Genomic DNA, 26269 nt, shown 5'->3' on the forward strand with positions numbered 1-26269 from the left:
ATGCTGAAGAGATAGGCATGCACTGGATACTGAATGGGGATGTTGTTCACTTCCTTGAATGGTGCAGCCCTTCACACTTGCAAGTGGATTATTCCCATCAAGTCTTTGGTCTCTGCTTAGGATTCTTAATGGGATACATCCCTCGGAGACGTGCAGCCATCACACTTTTCTCTGTAATTGTTGAGTAGGCATTACTCCATCATTCCTTCTCTCCAGGCTAGCTTCAGTAATTGAACTTAGGTTATATGAATCGTACATAGAGCTTCAGCTAATTCCACCACATGGGGGGGGGGGGGGGGTGCTCTGCTGCTTAACATATTTTAATTTTTATTCATTCTGCTGCTTAACATATTTTAATTTTTATTCATCACACAGGGACTTCAGTACATTGCCAGTGAGTATGTGGTGGGATATATTTTAATGTTTTGGTCAGCTGGATGTATTTTACTAGCCTTATGTAGCTGCTTTTATTTTCCTGCAGGGTTTGCTTGAAAAGCTGTAGTGCTCTCCTGCATATATGAGTGTGGCATGGAAGGCAACATACATAGACATGTAAGTTGCTACTGGATCTGTTCAGCTGCTGGCTGAACATGTTTAACAATATAATAGTTGGATTGTGGTGCTATGTGTAATTGTATGTGGGGTGTAGGGCAAAGGATGTATAATATCAGATGTGCTGTATATGTACAAATTCATGGATAAACACATACCACTCATTTCTTAAAACAGTAACAGTCGCACAGTACTTTGACAGCGCACAACTAATTTAGGTAATGCAGATCTGGAAGGCCTTGGGTCTTCAAGAATCTAGCATAGTTTCTCCTATCTACATTGCACATGTTTGTTGGATATGCTTTATTCATCGTTTTCTTTATATCAGCAGCTGTCAGCATGGGTATGCTATAACTTGCTGAGACCTTGAAATACCAGCACTGTTAAACTTTTCCCTAGAGGAAAATGTAGTTACTTAAAACTGCACAGTAAGAAAGCATCCATCTTTTTGGCTATGCTGGTGGGTTGTATGGCTTGAAAGGCTAACTTAAAGAATCCATCACTTATAATCCAAATGTAGCAGTTGCGCATGGCTGTGATTTATCTGCATGTTGAGGATGACTTAGCCTGAATGTTAGCACGTTTATCCACACAGGTGGTAGACGCAGATGTATCCAAGTGTGGCAGTGCTGTAATGCAACATTTTCTGCAGTGTTTTGCACTGGGGAAATTTGGGATAGCAACCATGGCTAAACATTGACATTAGTTAGTGACTCTGATTTTACTGAGCAGCTTGCTCACTTAAATGAGGTAGGGCCATACTTCACTGATTATACCATACTGTTGAGAAAATGCATGATGTGAACACTTAAGGAGTTATGAAGTCGAACAGTTAAATATCACCTCGATGTGGCAGAACTTCCAGGTTTCATCAGACCTAGAGGTGTATTTCCTGGTAATAAGTGCAATCTATATGATGATAGCATCCCTGAAAATAAAGTGATTGATGTTGGTAGCCTTTTGTCCACTGCTATGTCTAGGGAGACTTGCTCCATTGCTAAGTCTGTGTCTGATGATACAGCACCTGTGGTACAATGTTTCAGACATGGATGAATCATGCTTCATTCTGGAAAGTGAGCCAGCCCCCAGTATGAAGCCTTAGGAAGTGTCAGATAACAATGCATGTGTACCATCTTCTCTTACACCTTTGTATGAAAATTGTAGAGATGCAGTAATATTCAGCATCAACTGAACAGTCAGACTGTTAACATTTCATCTTACTAGGAAAATCTATTTAGAGTAGTGCATTCTATGAACACTGAGTGGTATATGCCTATGTTATAAGGGTAACTGAAATGCCTGGACCTACTTCTGCAAGCCCTCTACTACAGAGATTGAATGGCTAAAAAAACAGACTTCCATATACTAATTCTGATATGGCCATTTCTCAGAATATTCCCTTTTCTCAGAGGCATGACATCTCACAGTGGGGATATACAAGTTCTGGGGGTGGGAGGCTTGCTTCCTGTATTGGGTGGAGTAAGTTTAAAGGAAAAGTGTGGTGATGGATATTTGCTTTTCAGCATTTTTCCCCCACTGTGTCAGTACTACTGTTAAGTGTACCATGTAAACATACACTCTTTATCTCTCAGTTTCTTCTTCAGGCAGGGTCACTGCAGCAGGAAATTGTATAACATTTGGGTTTACCAACCTATTTTGTGCCTTCTCCTGCCCCAAATCGTAAAAGCAGTAATATGTTCATTGTGAAAAAACAATCCAGGTTCCATGCATTTTAGCTCCTTACATATGCTGTCTTGAAGCTCTCATTTGTATTCCACATTGTTCCATGTTCTCATTTTGCATAATGACTCAAGTTTTGTTTTTTAAGTAAGCTTCACTCTCAAGATGTATTTTTTGGCATCCATGTCTCAAGCACTGAATAAGCTGGTTAGGATCAGCAACCCACTCATAATCCTCTATATTTTAGTCTTAGCTAAGATGAAAAAGGTTAAGCAGATTATCCAAAATAGAGTCAAATCTTTTAAGATTAAGTCATTGCCTGCTGATTCTCAATATACTCTAACTTTAATTCTCTAGATTGTCATACTTTGGCCATGTACAAGCTTTTAAATGTTGAGATTCCTGAAAGTGAATTTTCCACTCCTGGTCATTACAGTCAATGTCTGTAAGCTTGGGGGGGCGCATATTCTGATTTTCTTTGTAGTTCTAACATTTATTCTTTTTTCCATCAGGTGCTTGGTCAGTTGTTTAATGTGAAATTACAGATGTTCATGAATTGCCAGTCCAAGCTTTCAGACATGCCTTTAAAAAGGTAATCTACTTACTTTTTAAATGTATTGATTAAAGTCTTGCAGTACCATTGGTGTAGGTGACACTGTTTTCATTAAGTCTTGTCTTACTAAACAACAAATCAAGCATTCATCAATGTAACTACCTTTAATATTAAGTAGTTGGCCTCTGCAACAGTACTGTTTCCTAGCCTTACAAGTCCAAACCGTAATAAATCACATTTCCTCACTATTCAGAGATTATGCTGATTAGTGCAGGATGCTAGGGGTGCCAACTCTGCCAGTGTTACAAGTGCATGGTGCTTTGTTAGTCAAAAACTTAACATGGCATCACAACAGATCTCAGCTGTCCTCTTATACTCAGATTCTTAAGATGATCATTGCAGTTCTTAATGGCACTGCTGTGAATATCTCACCCCAGCTTAATGAACTGTATTCTTTAAATTTCCATGCAAAGCACTACACAGTTGTATACATTCTGCATATATCTATATGTATAAGATGTAGCTACATGCACACACACATGTACATGCTTGTATGAATACACATTTTTGTATCTATGGACATGTATTTATGTTTGCACATATATATGTAGATATGCGTATGTGTATATGCATAAACATATACATACCTACATATGCATATTTATTTTAATGGTAGACCCCACCATGTAAAAGGGAGGGTCCACTTTTAAATCCCGAAATACCAAAATCTCGAGTTTTGAAAAACTGAACTCAAAACATCGAGATTTCGGTATCTCGAAATTTAAAAGTGGGAAAAAAACAAACAAACAAATTAACTAAAATAAAATGTTTGCTAAGGGGCAAGCTCCCCTGCACCCCCCACTGCACCGCTCCCACACTTAAATATACCAACTCAGAGATCGCGCTACAGTGAAGAGAATGGTAACAGGAGCATTACCATTCTCTTCACTATAGCGAGATCTCGGAGTTGGTATATTTAAGTAGGGGGTGGGTGGTGCAGGGGGGCACTTTATTTTAGCTGTGTTTATTTTTTTTCCACTTTTAAATTTCGAGATACCGAAATCTCGATGTTTTGAGTTCAGTTTTTCAAATCTCTAGATTTTGGTATTTCGGGATTTAAAAGTGGACCCAAAAGGGAGTGATGAAAACATGCATTCTATGCACTATGTAGATGTTTTTTTATCTTAACTGTCAGGTGCGTCATCATCTACAGTTTATCTTCACCATTATATTTTAGAAATTTCCTGCTAATTAAAATTGTTATAGACTTATCAAATGTGTTCTTTTAGGTTCATAGGTTGGTACTGGGCAATCTGCCCGAAGGCATATATTAGCCCAGCCACGTTGTGTGGTATTCACCACCCCTCTAGTAGTTCCCTAGACCCTTGTACTAGCAGCTAGTATCCTTGGCCCCTATCTAGTAGTGCTGTTGGTGTGATCCCCGGTGTGAACTTTCTGTTACCCATCCACTCATCAAGGTTCCTCTTGAAGAGTGATAGTGAGGGGCTCTGTCTTATGTAGATTGGGACCCTGTTCCATAGTAAGGGAAGACTCTGCGAAGGGAATCTATGCCTCCAGCATGTTCTATTCATTGTTGTGTTGAGGTTTATATCCCTAGAGCATGTTGCTCGAGTAGATTTGGTTTTGCTAAGATGGAGCATGTTCAACAATTCTGGGTTGGACATGGCTCTGTATGTTAGACAGAGATCGCCTCTGAGAAAGTGGTATGCAACAGAGAACAGTCTTAGCTTTTTCAGTCATGCTGCATAGGGCAACTGTTTGAGGCCAGTAATCCTCTTGGTTAGGTACCTTTGTGGTCTCTCCAGCTGCTGGAGATGTCTAGCCAGGTACATTCCAGTTGGTGCATTGCACTCAATAATGGGTCTGATGAGGGAAGAGTAGAGGGGCACCATTACATCTTTAGATCTTGATGCAAACCCTTTCGTGATCAGATGGGTCACATAGAAGGATTTTCTAACCACTTTGGCAACATGGTTATCAAAGGAAAGCTGACTATCTACTTGGGTCCCTAGATCCCTTATTTTGAAGTAACTTATCAGTTTTCACACCTAGTTTCTTAATGTATGCCTGCTGTATTCTACTATAATTTGAAATCAGTTCTTCTTAACATTTATGCTTAATTTGCATAATACTGATGACCATCTTAAAAAAGGATGTTTAACATTTAAAATATTAATGCCTTATTTATTTTTCTTTATGTTCATATATACCCAATGTGAAGTTGTTCAATCTCGCCGTTCATTCTTCACTGATGGATTCGGAGCCAATCCTCGGCTCCGACACAGCCGTTTAGCAAAGCTCAAAGATTACCAGTAGCTTGAGACCAAGCCCCTTATCCCATGATGCATTGCTGGAATTACCTCAGATCTAGTTTGCCGTGGCACTGATCTCTTGGTTTCCAGCTCTGCTTGAGACTTTTTCAACGAAATAGCAAGTTTTTCTTAAAATTTTCATATATTTCTAATCTACTCTATTGCTTACTGTTTTCCTTATCCAGAATAGTACTATCTTTTTGGGCCTCATTAGTTTTAGTGGCCTTTCTTTGCTAGTGTGGGCTTTGGCCTTTAGTAGTGTAGTTTAGTGCAATTTTGCAGTTAGGTATTTTTGACTAATATACAGTTAGTTCTTGTGTGGTTCTATATATTTATATATATTTAGATTTATATATATATGCAGTGTGGCCTTTTTGGGCATTGTTAATATTGTGTGTGCGTTTTCTTAGCTGCTTTCTTGTTAAAGGTGATAGAATCTGTTTCTTCTTATTATGTTGGAAGATAAAGATAGAGATCCTAAGTCTGGTTTCAAAAAATGTCCCGACTGTGGACAAAAGATGTCTGTCACTGACAGACGTGTTCAATGTGTTTATTGTCTGGGTGAGGTGCACCTTCAGGAGTCCTGCAGTATCTGCCACTCCTTTTCCACTAGAGAGCTTGCTGAGAGGAAGAGAATGCTTGTGGTTCGGGGTCTTCTTAAGCACTCCTTTGTGGAAGCTTTGACTGACCAGGATAGAGCCAACAAGTCATTGAAGTCCTCCAAATCCTCTTCAGATTCTAAGTCAAAGAAGTCTAAGAAAGTGGAACTTGCTGTGAGTTCAGCTTCACAGCCTTCGGAGCCGACAATCTTTTCCTTTTGGACCCGGTCTCCAAATCTCCTTCTTCTCCATTACTCCAGTCGGCACCATCGGTGCATTCCTCCAGGTCCTCAGTTAGTCTTTCGGATTCGGACATGGACCGGCTGGTACAGAAGCTCTTAAAGGCACCAGGCCTAGCTAAATTGCTGTGTTGTGTGGAACCAAAGACTACTACCCATAAATCGACTGCTCCTCCTCCGAGCCGTGGATTTTTGGAGCCAGAAGAGACCAACCTGATGGTTGTAGAACCCTTGGAGCTGACACCTGTCCCAGTATCATCGGCTCCATCTACTCGGATATCCTCGGTGCCGACTGGGGACTCTAGGAGCTGACACTCTCCGGTCGGGTCTGGTGGAGGATAGTCGTACTGACCTGTTGGTGCTGACTTTTCCTCTCGGGGCCTCGGCGTGGGTGAGCTCAGCTCCTATCTTGGGCTCAGAGCCCACGTCATCGATGCGGGAGGGGATCACAGTTCCTTTGAGTCTCTCAACTCCTCCTCATCAGAGTCATGATGCCTTCGAAGCCATGAAGCGAGTACCGTCTCCTAAGACTTCCTCATCATCAGGTCTGGCATTTTTTTCCCCTAAAGTGCCGGTGTCTGTTTCTCCTTCCATTGGCCACCCCAAGCGTGGAGACCCAGAGCCTCAGGTAGCCCCACTGAGCATCCCCTGCTCTTCTGAGACTTCCCCAGAGGTTCCCACTGAGGAAGTTCTCAGAAAGAGAGTATGTAAGAGGAGGCACTTGGGCTCCCCACAGGAGTCATTAACATCTGACACTGACTTGGATGAGTCAGAAGGGTCCCCTCGATCTCCCTCTGAGGACATCTCCTTTGCAGAGATCCTTGAGATCCTTAGGCAGAGGGGTGATTGACAGTCCAGAAACCCTACTGAGGATGAGTTGGTTCTTCTGAAGGCTTTTGGGTCTCAACCTTCCAACTCCTGGGTGTCTCCACCCTATGATGAGCTTATGCAACTGGTCTCTCGTAGGGCATGGTAGTCTCCGGAGTGCATGGAACCTGTCCCTCGGAGGCCGAATAAGTTTATCTCTGCCCCATCGGATAAAACCTACTTGTCTAAGGGAGTCCCTGTTGATGCCATGGTGGTGACTGCAGCCAACAAGAAGGAATTGTCTGAAAATTCTGCGTCTATCCATTCCTCCTAACAGAGATTCCAGGATCATGGATAGATGTGGGAAACGCATGTTCACTTCAGTGACTTTCACCCTTCGATCACTGAACTATCTGACCCATTTCACCAGACTGCAAAGAGACCTCCTTAAGGAGTTGGGGATACTCTTCGGGGTGCTGTAGCTGCAGGTGTCAGTGACAAGGTTTCTGCCCAGCTTGCTACCCTTAATTCCATTGCGAAATCGTCCATGCGTCTCATATCATATGCAGCAGATACGTTGAGTAGGGCTGCAGGAGCAGGGGTTGCTCTTCGTAGGCATGCCTGGATGCACCTCTCTTCTTTCGCGGAGCCCTTCAAGTCTTCATTCATAAATACCCCATTTGATGGCTCATCCTTGTTTGGGCCTAAGGTAAAGGAAACCTTGACCAGGTGTGAACAGGAGGGAAAGACTCTGTCTGCCGTCGGAGTCCACTTTTCTACCCCTACTCGACCTTACCCCAAAGGCCAAAGGGGAGGAAAGATGTGGTTCTGTAAAGCCCAAGGAGCCTTTCAGGACACACGTGGAGAACCTTCCTCCAGGGGCAGAGGAGGAGGTAATAATGGAAGACGCCACCCTCGCGGCAGAGGGGGTCCGCAACACCAGGGTGACAGATGATCATTTCTCTGGCCAATCCTATCAGCGCTCCTGAGAGGAAGCCCAACTGTCCTCCTCTGGAGGTGGTCGGGGTTCGCTTATCTTTGTACCCAGAAGCCTGGTTAGATATCACAAATGACAGATGGGTACAAAGCATCATTTCCAGAGGGTATTTAATACCGTTCTCCTCTTCACCCATTCCCGTCAAGAGAATCCCGGACGTTCCATCCAGTTACAGGGAACAAGCAACCATAGAAGTCCACAGGTTGCTAGAAAAAAGAGTCATCCATCCAGTCCCAGCAGACCAAACAGGATTCGGAACTTACTCAAGATTCTTTTTTGGTTCCAAAGAAAACAGGGGACTGGAGACCGATTTTGGACCTTAGCAGACTGAACCAATTTGTAAAAAAAGAGAAGTTTCAGATGGTCACGCTTCAGTCCATACTCCCCTTTTTAGGGAAGCGCAATTGGAAGTGCTCGATCGATCTCAAGGATGTGTACTACCTCATAAAAATGGCCATACCATCCAGAGATCATCTGCGTTTCTGGCTGGGAGCCAGTCACTACCAGTTTTGAACCTTGCCCTTTGGTTCCACTACAGCCCCCAGAGTGTTTACCAAATGTATGGCAGTGGTCACGGCTCACTTGAGGCGTCTAGGATTCCAGGTGTTTCCATACCTAGACGATTGACTCCTTACCTCCAACACCAGGCATCAACTGATTCAGGCAACAGAATCCACTCTGACACTCTGCAACCACTTAGGCATTACGGTCAACTTCAAAAAGTCTGCCTTGTCGCCATCGCAGCATATTGTCTTTATAGGGATAGAGTTAGACACTTCAACCACCACTCTACGTTTTCCAGTCGAAAGGGTATCAATTCTTCAACAACACATCACATCACTGGTTTCAAAGAACAGAGCTCCAGCCGCAGAGGTCTTGAAAGTACTGGGTTTGATGGCGGCAGCAATTTTAGCCATTTCATTGGCAAGGATGCATATGCGGATTCTTCAATGGCTCCTGTTCACTCAATGGTCTTACCAGGAGTTGCCAATGAACCATATGATTCTGATTACAAACTCTTGCAAGTGGGATCTTCATTGGTGGTTGACGTCTCTACATGTTACAATAGGATGCCCCTTTGTACTTCCCCCTCAAGTAGCTAATGTGACCACGGACGCTTCCCTGATAGGGTGAGGGGGGCATTTTCAGGGAAAGACTGCCCAAGGCACATGGACGGATCAAGAGTCACATTTGCATATTAATGTCCTAGAGATGAGAGCGGTACTTCTGGCGTTGTAGTACTTTCAGGACTCTCTCCCTCTAGGGACAATTGCCATACAGACAGACAGACATGTCAATGGTCTGGTATTTGAACAAACAGGGCGGGACCAAGTCTTACCCCCTTTGCCTAGAAGCTCTCAGAGTTTGGCAGTGGTCTGTGTCATCCCAGTGCTTTCTGTTGGCAACGCAAATCCTGGGGAGATCCAACGTGATAGCAAACAAGCTGAGTAGGGCAATATTGTTGCCACACGAGTGGTCCCTCAAACAGGAGATTGCAGACGAGATTTTCTGCAAATGTGGCCAGCCTTGCTGCGATTTTTTTTGCCAGCCACATCAACACCAAATGCAGAAGCTACTTTGCCCTGATCTCCCCTCCGGGAGAACCCCTGAGAGATGCACTCGTACATGATTGGCCCCCGGTTCTCCTCTATGCATTTCCCCCAATTCCTCTGATACCCAGATTTTTACAGAAAGTGAAGTCACTGGGAAGGACTGTCATTCTTATAGCCCCTCATTGGCCTCAGCAGATTTGGTTTCCATTTCTTTCCAGTCATCTCTTGGAGGATCCATGGACACTGGACCCAGTTCCAGACCTTCTGACACAGCCGTCAGGGGACCTCCATCCTTCCTTGCAGTTACTAAAGCTAACTGCTTGGCTGCTCCAGTTCCCCCGTATAGCCAGGCTTCATAATCTTTCAGAAGACACAACTCAAATTTTGTTGGCTTCCCACAAACCTTCCACCAGAAAATTGTATCGGAGTAAGTGGAAAAGATTTTCCATTTGGGCTTCTAACAAAAACCTTGATCCTTACCAAGCTCCATTGTCATCCATTCTAGAATTCTTGATCAAGATTTTTCACGAAGGAGCTGCAGCTGCTACAGTTAGGGTCCAGTTAGCAGCTATATCTAATTTCCATCTAGGTATTGATGGACTGAATATTATGCAACACCAGTTATCAAAGGCCTTTCTCAAAGGTACTTTTCACATGAGACCTCCGGTGAAGACTCCTTATTCTCCCTGGAGCTTGAATTTCATGCTTTCCCGTATTATTCTTTCTCCCTTCGAACCAGCATCTTCTTGTGAGCTCAAGTTTCTGTCATGGAAAACTATCTTTCTAGTGGCCATTACGTCTGCCCGCAGAGTGTCAGAGCGTCAGGCATTATCTATCAAGCCTACATATATGATTTTTCATCCTGACAGAGTATCCCTTAGGACTAACCCTTCCTTTTCCCTAAAGTATGCTCTGAGATAAACATAAATCAAGTTATTGAGTTGCCAGTTTTTTCACCCAAACATACCAACAATTTAGAATACATGCTGCACAAACTTGATGTTCACAGACAGCTTAGATATTATCTGGACAGAACAAAAGATTTCAGAAAGTCAGACCAACTTTTTGTTTCATTTTCTGAAGCCAGAAAAGGTAGACCAGTGGCTAAAACAACTCTTTCTAAGTGGCTTTCAGATTGTATCACCTACACTTACTCATCTGCTAATAGGTCTTTGTTGCATAAAGTGAAGGCGCATTCAACAAGAGCAGTCTCTACTTCTTCGGCCTTTCAAGCCAAGTTACCTCTTGACAATATGTGTGCTGCAGCCACTTGGTCTAAGCCTCACACTTTTATCACTCATTACAAAGTGGACAAGGCCTCCAGGGACAGGTCTTCCTTTGGTTCTACGGTCCTGAAAAATGTACTCCTGTGAGCCACCCATGATTTAGGGACGCTACCCATCAGTGAAGAATGAACAGCGAGATTGAACAACTTCACATAAAGAAGTTATGTACTCACCATAACGTTCCATGTGAGTTGTTCCATCTCGCCTTCATTCTCACGTCCCTCCCTCCTTCCCCCATCTAGCTGACGGTTGACCTGGAGACTGACTTCATCCTGGTTATTCAATGTTTCTTCCTGTCTGGGGAGATTAGTCCTCTTACTAGCATATGGTACATGCAGCAAACAAGATCTGAGGTAATTCCAGCAATGCATCATGGGATAAGGGGCTTGGTCTCGAGCTACTGGTAATCTTTGAGCTTTACTAAACGGCCATGTCGAAGCCGAGGCTTGGCTCCGAACCCATCAGTGAAGAATGAAGGCGAGGTTGAACAACTAACATAGAACATTATGGTGAGTACATACCGTCTTTTTATTGCTGTTTTGCACTACTCTCAGAAATACGATTCTTTTGATATAATTCCATGCCCTATGTTTCAAGACCTAAGAAAGTCCTTTTGTTTATTGCATGTTGTTGCATCTCTTGGTAAAGTATGCAGGGTTTAGTCCCCTTAATAAATATTTAAATTATTAATTATGTCACTGTATTGAGGTAGTTTTTTGTGTCGTCTTCATTTCTTTCCTGACATTAAACACAGCATGGCCATTTAGCCTGTAAAGCATTTTATTCTTTCCTTAATTGAGCAAGTGTACTTGTTTTCAGTTATCAGCGTATAAATAAGTGCATTTGTGCATCAGTATACTTGGAAAATGTGTACACGTATTTGTTTTGTTTTGAGAATTATCCCTGATACCCATTTTTATCTGCAGTTCTAGAAATTGTGTTGAGTATCTCTAGTGAACGAGAGCTAGATTGACCCATGCTTACATTTTTTTGTTAAATACCTTTATTGAATTATTACTTGAGACATAGGCAAACTTACATTTATGTAAAAGTAATGAAACCATATTAACAAGTTCACATTTAAAAAGATTATACATCATATATTTTGTTATATATCATATAGTCAAAGCAACATCACATAAATTATTCAATTCCTGCCTTCACTTAAACCCCATGCTTCCTACAAAACATTTTTTGCATATACTGTTTGCACAATTTCCATTTTTTCTATGTAATTTATTCTACCCTTTTTCTACAGAAACTACTTCCTATTCTTTCATCTCTTACAATATTCGCTACTTCAAGTATAGTTGGATTAGATGTTGATTTCCATTTTCTAGTAATTGCTTTTTTGGTAGCTTCCAGGATTAAACGTAACAAGGCCTTATGTCTGTGCAGTTTAGATCCTGTATCCCAGTTCAAAAAAATAATTTCCTTAGTTACACTCATTTGTTCAACCAGTTTTTCTGATAAAGTACTCTGTAGGAAATTTTTAGTGTCTTGCCAGCTCATTACACTCCAGGAACATATGCTAAACAAGTACCGCTTTCTTCTCCATTACACATCCAACATTTGCCATCTACATAAGGAAGAATTCCTTGGAGTCTGCTTGAGGCATAAACATATCTATGCAAACACTTCCAGGCAAAAATCCTAATTCCTCTAGATTGTGTTGCATATTTGGGAGCCATACTTATGTCCTCCTATTGTTTGTGAATTGCATATCTAACCTCTCTTCCCAATCTTTTCTAATTGGTCCCTGTAGTTATCATGCAATATTTTATGTGCTGTACTAATTATCCCTTTTTTAACAGCAGCTTCTGTTCTAGATTCAATTAAAAACTGAACCAATGCAGATCTTTATTTTAAGATTTCCCTATCCCTTTCAATTTCTCTATACTCTGATATCATTACCTGATAGGGAAGGCAGTCACTAGACTGCAACTCAGATGTCTTCTTGGCCTCTTCCCATTCTGTTACGTTTCCCCCTCGAATTATTTGTTCCCAATATCTTGTTTCCTTTGCCAGATTCCTCCAGTAAATTCCAGCCCCCTCTTGCCTCTACTCTGTACCCCTAATTGCAGTCAGCTTTATGAACAGAATCTCCTTTCTATATTCCTGTGTTGGCTTCGTTCTCAGAATACTTTCTGCTACTTTATGAATATAATATTCTGTCCGACTGTTGTTCCCCTTAAGGATCTACATCCAGAATCTCATTCTTTCCTTATTTCCTGAATTACCCCCTGCTTCCTGATCATCCCTTTCTACTTTGAATTGGAAATTTCTGCTTGTGTTATGTATAAGTGCCTTAACTGTGTAGCTCTGAAAGTGCCCTTCAAATCAGATAATTCTAAAGCTCCTTCTTCTGTTTGGAGGATCAACATATCCCACTTGACACTTGCCCTATTCCTGTCCTAAATAAAATCCTTCAGCTCTTCATTAATTACTATCCACAACTTTTCCTCTGGCTGATAAAAATATGCCTGACCTGTGTATAAAATTAAAGGGACTAATAACAGATTTAGTGCTTGCATCTTATCTTTTTCCATAGGCAAGAGCTTCCAGTTTCTCAGTTTTTGTATCATCTTTTGTTTAGTCTCATCTCACATATTCTTAGCTGCTATAACAAAGTCCTTTTTAATCCATGCTCCTAAATACTTCATTTTATCATGTCCCCATAATATGGATATAGCTGACCAATTATTGTGGGGATACATAGTTTATAGCTGTAGCATTTGTTTTGCCTTCATTCATTTTATATCCTGAAAAACCTGTAACTGTCTCAGAATGTTCCACAACACTGAAATGTCCGTGTCTGGTTCTATCAGGTACAAAATAATATCATCTGCAAACAAAGCCAACTTTTCTTGAAGACCATACCAATTGTATCCTTGAATTTTTGAGTCCCTTATTTTCTTTGCCAGTGGTTCTAAATATAAAGCAAATAAAGGAGAAAGAGGACACTCCTGCCTGGTTCCTCTCTTCACACACAACATATCAGAGAAGAAACTTTGATTTTTGCCTCTGTTCCCTTATATATACTTGTTGTTTGTCTTTTGGCTTTTTCCCGGTAAGGTGTCTCCACAGCGGAACTCCGGTCTGCTAATGATTGGCAGTAAATGCTTTACGAAACACCAAGGTGCTAGCTCGTCACCCAACCTTCAACGAAGGCATGCCCATTTACGCACGCATGTCTTTCGAACACTACCCAACCGTGGAGGACATGCAGACTCCACACAGAAGGCACTCCCAAGCCAAGCCGAGAATCGAACGAGAGAACCTGCTTTTTCTAGCTCGTGGAACATTGAAACTCTCTAGCTCCTCCCTTACCCATAATGCAACCGTTCCTCATCATACCTCATATCTGGTTTGCTGCCTTCACATACAGACATCGTTACTGTTAGCTCTCAAGCAGTAACAGCTTTTTGTGAGTAAAAGTAGACATTGCTTGCTTTGCCTTTTTACCTTTCTATTTGTGTAAGTTTTTCTACGTATTCTAGCTTGCCTTTCCTACACTTTTTAGTATATTTCTAGAATACCATAGTTGGTATTTTCCCTTTTGTCACCCTTATATTTTTAAGGTATTTCTTTCTGTTACCATTGTTGGTAATACTTTCTCTATTTTTCGCTACTTATTAAAAAAAAAATTGTAATATTCTTTTCTCTTCATTCTGCTTCAATAATTATGGCTGAGAAACCCTCTGGTTTTAAAAAATATAGGGCCTGTGGCCATAAAATTCCATTATCTGATGCACACACAATGTGTGTTTATTGTTTAGGCCCAACCCCTTTGGATTCTGCCTGTGACATTTGTAAGACCTTTAACTCTAGGGCCCTTATTGACCACAGAAGTATACTTATTTGACTATTTATCTGATACAGCATCTGGGGCTCAAACCTCTTAAGAAATATGACAAGAAAGAAGCTAAAAAGCATTCCTCTGACCCTACAAGTTCTTCAGCGCTAGGGTTGGAACTGCCTCTGAAAATTTCAAAATCTTCGTATCCAAAGACGAAATCCGCCAGTCTGACTACTTAGTATCCAAAAACTATGATGAAAGCTTTGGATCTGCCCCCTCAGATCTAAAGAAACAGAAGGATAAGTCACCTTGGATTCAGTCCGGTATCTTTTCATCTCCCAACCACTTTTCTGGAAAGGGGTCACCATTCTAGAGCTTCATCTATAGCTTCTTCTTCTCGTTCCTCAAGAAGTCTTGAGTGAAGCAGATGTGGGCAGGATGATTAGGAAATACCTCTCAACACAAATTCAAATGGTGGTTCTCCTGGCTCCTACCCTATCGGATCCAGAGACCTTTGTGAGCACTATCATTCCTATTTTGTCTCCTTCTCCAATTCGACCTTTGGTTTTGGAACAATTGGATCTGACAATCCCAGATCTGTCCATATCGAATCTGAAGATCATTGTATCTCCTATGCCAAAACCGTCTCTAAGCGGACCAGCTCCAAGCATTTTGGAGCAGAATGGCTCAGGGCTGTATTGTCAGGGCTGGATCCGAGGTGTTGGTGTCAACTCTGAGGCTGTCGGAGCCATGTTTGCACCTCGGAGCCTCGGTGCTGGACAGCTTGACTCCACCCCCCTGCCTTGAGTAGTTTGCCTTCAGCTCAGAAGGAGCTGACGATCCAGAAGCATGTCTTCTCAGAACCATTGGTCTCTTTCTCTCTGAGACATTCTGCATTCGAGCTAGTGGAGAGAGCTTTCTCTACTCCAAGAGAAAGGATGCGTCCACCCTCCTTGGATCCTACTTTCCAGACCCACTTGTCTTTGCATCGTGAGCCTCAACTTCCTGCACCACAGGGACAAGCCCATCCAAAGTCTCCTGGATACTCAGCAGGGTATATCGATATCTTCAGATACTTCTCCAGAACATCCCACCAAAGAAGTCCCTAGGAAGAGATAGTGCAAAAGGAGGGGCTTAGAATCATTCCAGGAGTCTGTCATGGAGGATACTGATTTTGATGAAGGCGAAGGTTCCCCAAGATCACTTGATATCATCTCCTTTGGAGACATTCTAGAGATCCTCAAGCAAAGGGGTGGCCGGTCTACTGACAACCCTTCCCAAGAGGAATCAGTATTCCTGGAATCCTTTGGATTTGGCCCATCTACCTCCTGAGTGACTCCGCCCACTGATGAGCTCATTGATTTGATCTCTCGACAGGCATGAAAGGAACCTGATTCCATTGAGCTGATCCCCAAGAGACCAGACAGGATCCTGGCACTACACAAGCATAGGGAATTTTGGAGCAAAGTAGTACCAGTTGATGCCATGGTCATAGTGGCGGCCACAAAAAAGGAACTTTCAGAACAAAGTTCCTCAGTTCATCCCCCTAGCAGGGAGCCTAGGGTGCTGGACAGATTTGGGAAGCATGTATATGCTTTAGCAACTTTTGCAGTTTGGTAGCTGAATTATTTGGTAAACTTCACCAGCCTTCTGAGGGGATTTGATTAAAGAACTTACCAAATCCCTCTCTGGGACCATTACTTCTGAGGCAGAGCTCGATTGCCTCAAAGTTGGCTACCCTGCAGTCTATTTCAAATTCATCCATGAGGCTCATCTCACATTTAGCTAAAGGTACCTCAGGGGCGGTGGGTTCAGTTATCTCCATTAGGAGACATATTTGGATGCACCTGTGTGATTTCATGGAGCGCTTCAAGTCTTGCTTCGTCAATGCTGCCTTTGACAGAAGTTTATTTGGCCCCAAGGTTAAAGACACACTATCCAGGAATGATCAGGATGGTAAAACCCTGTCTGTTGTGGGCATCCATTTTTCGACTCCTCAGAGGACCTTCTGTAGGAATCAATGAGGTGGTCAGAAAATGTGGTTCAGAAAGTCCCAAGGTCCCTTCCAAGATCCATGTGGAGATAGTTCCCTCGAGGCAGAGGGGGGACTCTGACAGATGATACCACCCATGTCGCAGTGAAGGCCAACAAATCCAAGGATCTTAGAGATACTTTCTCTGACAGATCCTACCAGCATTCCTGAAAGGAGGCCCAATTGTCCACCTCTGGAGACAGGTGGGGGTCATTTATGCCTCCACCAGAGAGCTTGGCTAGAGATTAGAAAAGATTTGTGGGTGCAGGAGATTATTTCCAGAAGTTATATAATACCCTTTTCCTTGCCCCCCCTTGACAGTAAACAAAATTCCCAGTGTTCCACCCAGTCAGTGGAAAACAGCAGCACTAGAAATAGAGTCATCCAAGAGGTCCCCCAGACCAGAAATGGTCCGAAACTTACTTGAGACTCTTTTTAGTGCCAAAGAAAACAGGGGATTGGAGACCAATTTTGGATCTCAGCATTCTGAACAGATCAGTTCAGTACACCAAGTTCCAGATGGTCATGGTTCAGTCCATTCTGCCTTTTCTACACATGCATGACTGGATGTGCTCAGTAGGTCTTCAGGATGTGTACTATCGTATAAAAATGAACAGACTATCCAGAAGTTATCTACACTTCCGGCTGGGAACCAGTCATTAGCAATTCAGAGCTTTGCGGTTTGGTCTCACCACAGCCCCTTGGTGTTCACCCAATGCATGGCAATAGTGGCAGCTCACTTGAGACTGTAAGGATTCTGGATATTTCCTTACTTAGATAACTGGCTCATAACCACTCTGACCAGGCATCATCTGATCAAAGCATGAGATTATATAGTCCAGTTATGTTCTCACCTGGGAGTTACTATCACTCACAACACATCTCATATAGAACCCACTCAGATATTGAAGTTCATTAGGGCTTTGTTCAAACTTTGACACAGTATCATTGATTTGTCTCCTGTCCTTTACCAAAGGTACAGACCATATGATTCCAGGTCAAAAAGATCATTGAAAATTCTTTTCTCAGCTCAATTGATCTTTCAAGCATTGAGGTCAATGTCTGCTGTGATAGTTTTGGTTGCATTTGCAAGATATCACATAAGAATTCTTAACTGGACCCTAGCGACTCAGTGGTCTATTCTTCAGTAACCTTTATTCACCCAAATCAAGATAATTTGAGCATGCAAAAATGATCTCCTTTGCTGGATTTATTTTGATCAGATCATGCAAGGTCACCCCTTTATTCTTCCTCAGCCCAAGGCCATAGTTATCATGGATTCTTCCCAGATTAGGTGGGAGGGAAGCTTTTCTTGGGAAAGACAGTCCAAGGCATATGGTCCTTTGAGGAGGCCAACATGCATATCAATGTCTTGGAAATGAGAGTGCTCCACTTAGTATTGCAAGCCTTCCAAGACAGTTTTCCGTCTGGGACCATTTTAGATGGAGAATGTCAATGGTATGGTGCATCAACAAACAAGAAGGAACCAGATCTTATCCCCTGTGTCAAGAAGCTTTGAGAGAGTGGCAATGGACAGTCTCATCCAATCAATGTCTGATAGTAATGCACATTCTGGGGAAATTGAATGTGATAGCAGAGCAGTTAAGCAGGTCCATTCTAACGCATCACTAGTGGTTGCTCAACATGAAAGTGGCGGAAAATATATTCCGTCCATGGGCCAACCTTGATGTGACCTTTTTGCATTTCCTCTCAACAAGTACAACAGATTCTTTGTTCTGATCTTGCCATTGGAGGAATCACTGAGAGACACTCTTCTCCATGATTGGCCACCCGGTCCCCTCTACACCTTTCCCCCAGTACCTCTAATCCCCAAATTCCTCAGAAAGCATCTTGATTGAAGAGCACAGTCATCATTGTTGCTCCTTATTGGCCTTGTCAGATTTGGTTCCCCTTTCTTTGGCCTCATCTGTTTCACCTTCCTTGGATTCTGGATCCAGTTCCAGATCTCTTGTCTCACCCATCAGATATGATACACCCGGACATTTTAGGCCTAAAGCTGACCACATGGTTTCTCCACTTCTGTTGATTGCTAGCTAGATATCCAGGCTCTTTTCCCCTGCCTGTCACATTCTGTCTTCCCACAAAGCTAATGGAAAAGATATGTTGTTTGGGTGCAGCAAAATTACATTGATCCCTTTTTAGCGCCAGCACCTAAAGTTATTGAGTTTTTAGCTAAAATTTTTTAATGCGGGTGCTAGTTCTTCAGCTATTGAAGTGCAACTTTCTGCCATTTCTAATTTTCACATTGGAGTAAATAATTCGTCTGTAGCCCCTTCCATACTTTGTAAGGCCTTTATAAGTGGAATCTTTCTTCTTAGATACCATTTTAAAAGATCCCACTCCCCAGTGGAATTTGAATGTGGTTTTACAATCTTTGACCCAATCCCCCTTTGAACTGTCAGCCAAATGTGAACTAAAATATTTAACCTGGAAGACTGTCTTTTTAGTGGCCATTACTTCTTCTAGAAGAGTCTCAGACCTTCAAGCCCTTTCTTCTAAGTCTCCTTATTTGACTTTTCATAAGGATAGGGTATCCTTACAAACCAACCTATCCTTCCTTCCTAAAGCGGTGTCACAATTCAATTCAATCATATTGTTAACTTTCCAGTTTATTTCCAAATTTCATGAACAAAGGAGAGTATTTGTTGCACCGGTTGGAGGTTCACAGACAGTTACATTTTTATCTACATAGGAAAAAAATTTTCAGGAAATCAGATCAATTATTTGTCTGTCTTTTGGATTCAAAATTGGGCAAACCAGTTACTAAAGTGACTTTAGCCAAATGGTTAACTGATTTGTATTTCTTTTGTTTACAAAAAACTGAGTTCGTCTTCAACAAAACTTCTAAAGGCTCATTTCACCAAATCTATGGCAACTTCTGTATTTTTATCCAGATCAGCCTTGGACAATATTTGTGCATCTCCAGCTTGGGATAACCCTCATACCTTTATTGCTCATTACAAATTGGATCTGGTCTCTAGGGGAAGAGAGGATCTTCAGCTCAGCAGTGCTCAGAAATATCTTAACCTTAGAGTCCTCCCAGGATTTAGGTAGCTGGGGACTGTCACATTTATTAAGAAATAAATGAAAATGGCAATATCAGATAAAAAATTCTGTACCCACCATAACTTTCCACCTGTGTTGTTCATTTTCATTCTTCCTCATCTTCTTACCTAACACCCCCCCCACCACCACCACCACCACCACCACTAGCACCAATTTGACTTCTGGAAGGATTAGAAGATGCTAAAATAATCAGTGTTCCTTTATTTGAGCTCCAGATACTGTTAACTCATATCCTTGTTATTTACTATATAGTCTAAAAGTTCAGCAAACAACATCTGAGGTATGGAAGGAGACTGATGCATTATGGGTAAGGGAGGAGTTTGAGAGTTTCAGTGTTCCATGAGCTGGAAAAGTGGCAGAGTGAGGTCCAAACTCATTTGTTGAGGAAGAATGAAAATGGACAACACAGATGGAATGTTATGGTGAGTACATAACTTTTTTTTTTTTTTTTTTTTTTTACCAGGATGTTAACTTTGCTCCAGCCATTAGGTATCCAAAGGTTGCTGTCATTTCCACTCAGGGCTGCTTCCACCAGCTATGATTTTTAGGTAATTCCTGGATTAGGAGGCTTTCTCCTCCTCCTTCAGCCACCTTAGATTACTACATTTTAACTAAAGCCATAATGATAATTTGTACTTCTACTAGAGAAGAGGATCACTCACAAAGCTGCTTGGTGGGCTCATCCTTGTGACGTTGTTATTTATCTGTTTTCTTTGTGGGTTTTAATATTGCTTGACTTGTTATGTGCTCTCTTGGTGTACTTTTACTTTTGTCACTGGTCTGGTTTACAGTGCAGCCGCTAAGTCTCTGTATTTAAACATCTGTAGAAAACAGTAATGAGTAGAGGAAAATTCACATAGTTGATTTTCCAGACTGATCCTTGTGACATTGTTAGGTTCCTGTAGAACTGGCTATTAATATTGTTTGATGTGCATTTACTCCTTTTATATTTGCCTATTTTCTGTGTATAATTTTACTCTGGGCCCTAGCCCAAGTTACAAGTTTTGCTCCTAGAGCTCTCTGTTTAAACTGCAGTCCTACCAAATCATGAAACTAGAACATCCACAAAGATGTATAATTGACATGACTGGCAGGGCTGAAGGGCAAAGAGAGACTCTGGATTTACAGTTTTTGTTGTTGTCTGTTTTTCTGTTATTGCTTTGCAATTGATTTTAACTGACTGTAGAAAGCATGTGCAGGAGTACATATTAAGGTTTATTGATTCCATACTGTGTGTTTACATGCATTTTTATCAATTCATGTCTTATAGTTGTTTTTTACATGCTTTTATTGCATACACTGCTTACCTATCACATTGAGCAATAGGTGGTTCATTCCATGATCTCCTGATATTAGTTTTGTTAGAGATTGTATGTTTTGCCACTCCTCATGCCTTCTTTGTGGAGTGGGTCTCCCAGATCCATAGGAAATATTATTATCCAATGTTGTCTATCATCATCCATTTAAAAATATGGGTTGTCGGATGTGACAGGAACCTGCCTCGGCACCAATTTAAGAGAATCCACAGTTCCAGGGCTCTGACTCCTCTCCTACCCATAAGTCCCTAAACTCCTCCCTAGCACTACAGATCTCATTTGCCACCAGTAAATTTCAGACGTGTTGCGAGGGCTCACTTTCTAGTCATATCCTTTTCAAAAATTCATTACTTCTCCTCCCTCTTATGAGAGTGTTTTTGTTCAGTAATAGAATAAGACTTGCGTGTTTTCAGTATTGTATAGTTAAACTATGCTAGTGTAAGGTTTAGTGTTAGTTTATAGATATAGTTCATAATATTTAAAATATAAGTGTTTTCTTGTTATATTTTTTATAGCTATAGTTACATTCTTAGATCTTCTAATGTATGAGTGTGTCTGTCTTTTGTAGTCTAGGATTTGTTATTGCTTGTTGATAAGCCCCATTCCTTCCCTTAAATGGCAGATTCTCAAGGGTTCAAGAAATGTTCTGACTGTGAGCATAAGCTCAACCCTCAAGGCCTCCACACTTTGTGTATTTACTGTTTGGGCACTGCCCATTTAGATACCGACTGCCAGTTGTGTGCCTGCTTTAGCTCTATGGCTTTACAAACAATGCACAAAAAACTTATTGTCAAAGGACGTATCCCACCATAGACAGGATCTTCTCTTCTGCTTTTCCAGTATCGAAGACCGGTTGAAATCCAGAGAAAAAGAAACAAAAACAGAAGGAAAAACAAAAGGAAAAAGAAAAAGCTAAGAATCAGTCAGTGAAACTAGACAAGTTTCCTTCTGGTGTACCCAAGAAGCATTCTCTGAACTTGGCAGTGCAGGTCAAAACCATCCTGGGTTTCCTCAGTCCCAGTTCTCACCATACCAATGAACCCAAGATTGCATTATCCAGTCCTTCAGGAAAGAAGTTATTCTAGGCCATTGTCTGTGGCTTTTTCTGCTCGATTATCTCAGATCCTAACAGAATATGACATTGACATGATATAACATTTCTGAGGATACAAATCCACCTTGGGTTTCTTTCAGTACATTCCGCTGGGAACATACCAACTGTTAGAGACACTACCCCTCCACACTTCTCTCCTTTTCTGGTCCATCATTTGTATCCAGTGATTCTAGATCCACCCAACTCCAGAGCACCTTTGTCAGAGCCGACAGTACAATCTATGTTAACACCACAGCTTCCCTTTCGAATTTGATACCCTTAGATGGAGAAGCGACTCTGAGCCAAGGTGTCCGTGGCAGATTCTGAGGGGAAAGTTCAATGCCCAGATTTTCGGAGCCATCACTTCCCCCTTGTGGCATTGGCACTAGACAGTTTAGGTCTGAGATCAGGTTTGAAGCTAAGGATCGTCAGTCCTAAGGGTTTCATCCTTGGATCAAGGGAGACCCTTGGTTCTGACAGCATCATTTAAGAATTTTGAAAGGGTGTTATCCATGCCCAAAGAGAAGGCATTTTAATACAGCTTAGGTCCATCCAAACCCCAGCTGGATCCTGCTTATTCCTCTTCTTCTCATCATCCTGCCCAACAGGGACAAGTCAGCACCACAGGCTTCTGGAACCACTAGCTACATTAGCTCACAGTTTGATTCTGAACCCTCTGACCTTCCAGCAGAACCAGTTCATAATAAACAGACATGCAAATGGAAGCACTTAGAGTCCTCTCCTGAGTCTTTCACAGAAGATGCTTATTTGAATGAAGGGGAAAGTTTCCCCCAACCCCTCAGAAGATGTCACCTTTGGTGAAATCCTTAAACTCATGAAACAGAGAGGGGGATGGTCCACTGACAATACCTCACAAAACAAATCTGTTTTTCTAGAAGCCTTTGGTTCCAGTTCAGCATCATCCTTGGTGGTACCACCCATTGATCTCCTCAATGACCTCATGGCACAGCAGGCATGGAAGGACCCTGATGTGGTGGAACCAATACCCAAAATTTTGGACAGGATGTTAGCTGCTCCTAAGGATAGGAAACATTTGGAGCAGGAGTCCACTAGTGGATGCTGTGGTTGTAGCAGCAGCCTCCAAAAAGGAATTATTCAGGAAAACTTTCTCTGTTCATCCCACTAACAGGCAGTTTTGAGAAATGGACTTAATCCTCAGAGAACTTTGCAGTTAGATTGCTGAACTACTTGGCCCATGTTACCAGATTCCAGAGAGACTTGACTAAGGAAATCTCCAAGTCTATCTCTGGAGTATTGCCTGCAGATGTTCAGAAGAAAGTGGACTACCAGTTCTCTGTTCTACAGTTAACGTCTAATGTGGCCATGTGACTGCTTTCTAATGTAGCAGATGGTTTGGCCAGAGTGGCAGGCACAGGTCTTACCATACAACAACATATACCATACAACAGCATACCTGGATGCACAGTTGTGATTTTGTGAAAAACTTTTAAGATGTCCTAAATCACTGCCCCTTACGATAACTCTTCACCTTTTGGACCTAAAGTTAGACACACTGACCAGGAGCCAGCAGGATGGGAAGACTCTCTCTGCAGTGGGCATTCATTTTTCCACTCCCCCAAATATCCTTCTCTAGGAATCAGAGGGCTGGAAAAAAGATGTGGCTTCATAAGTCACATTTTTCTTACCATGACTTTCCTGGTGATAGAGTTCCTCATGGCAGAGGTGGAGGAAATTTGCTGCAGTGTCACCCAAGAGGCAGAGATGGAATGCTTAACCAGGATTTCTGTGGTCCTTTTACAGAGAAATTTTATCAGCATCTCTGAATGGTTACCTGACTGATGCACTCTGGAGGCAGATGGGAGGCTCTTATCCTTGCACTCTCAAGCCTGGCAAAGTATAACAAAAGGTTTGTGGGTGCTAAAGGTAATTTCCAGAGGCTTTTCTTTTGTCTTCCTCCTATGAAAAAGAAGGTCATCCCTGACATTCTACTCAGTCACTGGGAACCAGAAAAAGGTAGAAATTTCCAAGCTGTTAGAAAACGCACAGTCATCCAACCAGTTTCCTGAGATCAGTTAGAATCCAGAGTCTACTCAAGGTTCTTTTTAGTGCCAAAGAAAATGGGGGACCTCAGACCAGTTTTGGATCTTAGTCACCTGAATCAGCTCGTGAAACAGACAAAATTCTAGATGGTCACAGTTCAGTCCATATTCCCCCTACTGAGGAAGGATGATTGGATGCGCTCAGCATATCTCCAGGACACTTACTACGAAGAACTTCACATTTCTCTGTGTCAGGCTGGGAGCCAGTCAGTACCAATTCAGAGCCCTGCTTTTCGGTCTCACCACAGCCCCCAGGTTGTTCACCAAGATAATGGCAGTGGCAGCAGTGCACTTGCATCTACTAGGGATCCAAGTATTCCCCTACCTTTACAATTGCTTCCTAACTGCTGCTTCTAAGCATCTGCTACTACATCACTTGGACCTTGTGCTCCAATTGATACTGGACATAGATATAAAAGTAAACCTTTCCAAGTGTCATTTGTTACCATCCCAACCAGATAGAATTCATAGGATGTCACATCAAAACAACTCTATAAATTGTCAGCCTTCCTCACTATAGGGTTACATCTTTGTCTAACAGCCATGCAGGTGATTCATCAGCCCTCTCCTCCAGCACGATTGATTCTGAACCTACTAGGTCTATTGGCATCTACAGTTGTAATGATTCTGCTATTCCACTACCACAAGACGTACCTCATGGATGGGGCAGTCGGTGCCGATCATCGACTCACTCTGCTAGTAATGACCATCTAACCAAGGTGAATTAGGGAACATGAGTATAACATGGCTAGGCTTGTAGAGGCCCTAGGGCCATTAGCCTAGTGACCTCCTACAAACGTATGAACCTGAGTGTGCTTCAGTGGACTCTAGCAGTGCAGTGGTCCCAGAACTTTCTCCCATTATATGCAATAATTTGACTCACGCAGATTTGCAGCCAACACATCGCATGGTGGATAACCTCTCCTTTAGTAACCAAAGGGCAACATTTTCACACAGATCTGCCAGAAGCAGTAGTAACCACAGACACCTTCCTTCTAGGGTGGGGAGGGAATTTCAAAGTGAAGATGGTGGAAGGCACATGGTAAACTTTAGAGGCCAGTCTTCACTGTCTTGGAGATGAAGACAGTCCTTCTAACATTGCAGACATTCCAGGATGTCCTCCACAAGAGTGTGGTTTTCATACAGACAGATACCATGGCAGTCATACGGTACATCGAGAAACCCTTTAAAAGCCCTCCTCTGTTGAGCTATCATGACAGTTTGGCAGTGGACAATGTCTTCACACTGTTTTTTGATAGCAACATACATCTCGGTGTCTTCCAGTGTTTTGACGGACAAACTGAGCAGGGCTGTTCTAATGCCTCATGAGTAGTCTCTTAGTCCATCAGTGGCAACTTTAAGTTTTCACCACTGGAGCCAGCCTTACTGTGACCTATTCGTCTACTAACTCAACAAGTGCATTTGTTATTGCCTTGATCCTTCCACAGGATCAGTCACCAAGGGATGCTCTGGTACACAGTTGGCCCCTGGGCCTCCTTAATGCATTTCTCCAGTTACCATGCATAAACAAATTAATTTAGAAAGCCAGACAGTACAAGGCCAAAGTAATCCTCATTGCCCCCTTCTGACCCCGATAAACACGGTTCCCCTTTCTGTGGCCTCTGCTAGTACGGATTGAAATGCATGTGTGGTTTATGCTACACAGGTCAGATTTATTGAGAAGCTACGATTAGGGTTTTGGATCATTTAAGAGATATTAAAAGTGCTGCTCCGTGTAGTTATGTTGCAGTTCATTTTAAACAGAAACATTATCAGAATTATGAACTTCTGAAATTCTTTATGTATAGTTGTCACTATGCTAATTTATACTGGAATGTTAATTCTGTCTTGCTAAGAAAATAGGCATGAAGGAAGACAGGCAAGCATTCTAAGGCAGATTCTTAAATGAGCAAATGACCAGAAGGCAAGATACGTTCATTCACAAACAGCTACCTTCCCCTCCCATTTGTTGTGTAAACCTCATCTAACTGTAATAAAAAAAAAACTATTAGTGTAAAACTCCAGGACAACATAGAGAAATAATGAGGGACAAAAGCCCAAAGTTAAGGACAGACTTTAAATGCTGCTCTAATCTACTCAGTAAGTGGCAGGAATACCAATGTTGCATTGGCATCCTTGTTGTTTTGAAGGATATAAACTCTGAAACATCAGATGTCTGCTGTTGTTTAGTGACTGCAGACCGGTGCATTTGGCTGTGATGTTCTATGCTTTGTCAGAAAACCGCAGATTATGAGGAACAAA

The 26269-nt window shown here is 42.1% G+C and overlaps 1 protein-coding gene across 2 annotated transcripts in view; it reads left to right on the forward strand.

Moving 5' to 3' along the window:
• Positions 1-26269, forward strand: part of UGGT2 (UDP-glucose glycoprotein glucosyltransferase 2) — a 4352373-nt gene that overhangs the window by 2716896 nt on the left and 1609208 nt on the right. For both annotated transcript variants that reach the window (XM_044072987.1, XM_044072988.1), the window contains exon 27: positions 2745-2824. In XM_044072987.1, the coding sequence (XP_043928922.1) occupies positions 2745-2824 (80 nt within the window). The remainder of the gene's footprint in view (positions 1-2744; positions 2825-26269) is intronic.

This window comes from Protopterus annectens, chromosome 5.part1 (assembly GCF_019279795.1).
Source record: "Protopterus annectens isolate FY-2018-M chromosome 5.part1, PAN1.0, whole genome shotgun sequence".
Taxonomy (NCBI): domain Eukaryota; kingdom Metazoa; phylum Chordata; order Ceratodontiformes; family Protopteridae; genus Protopterus; species Protopterus annectens.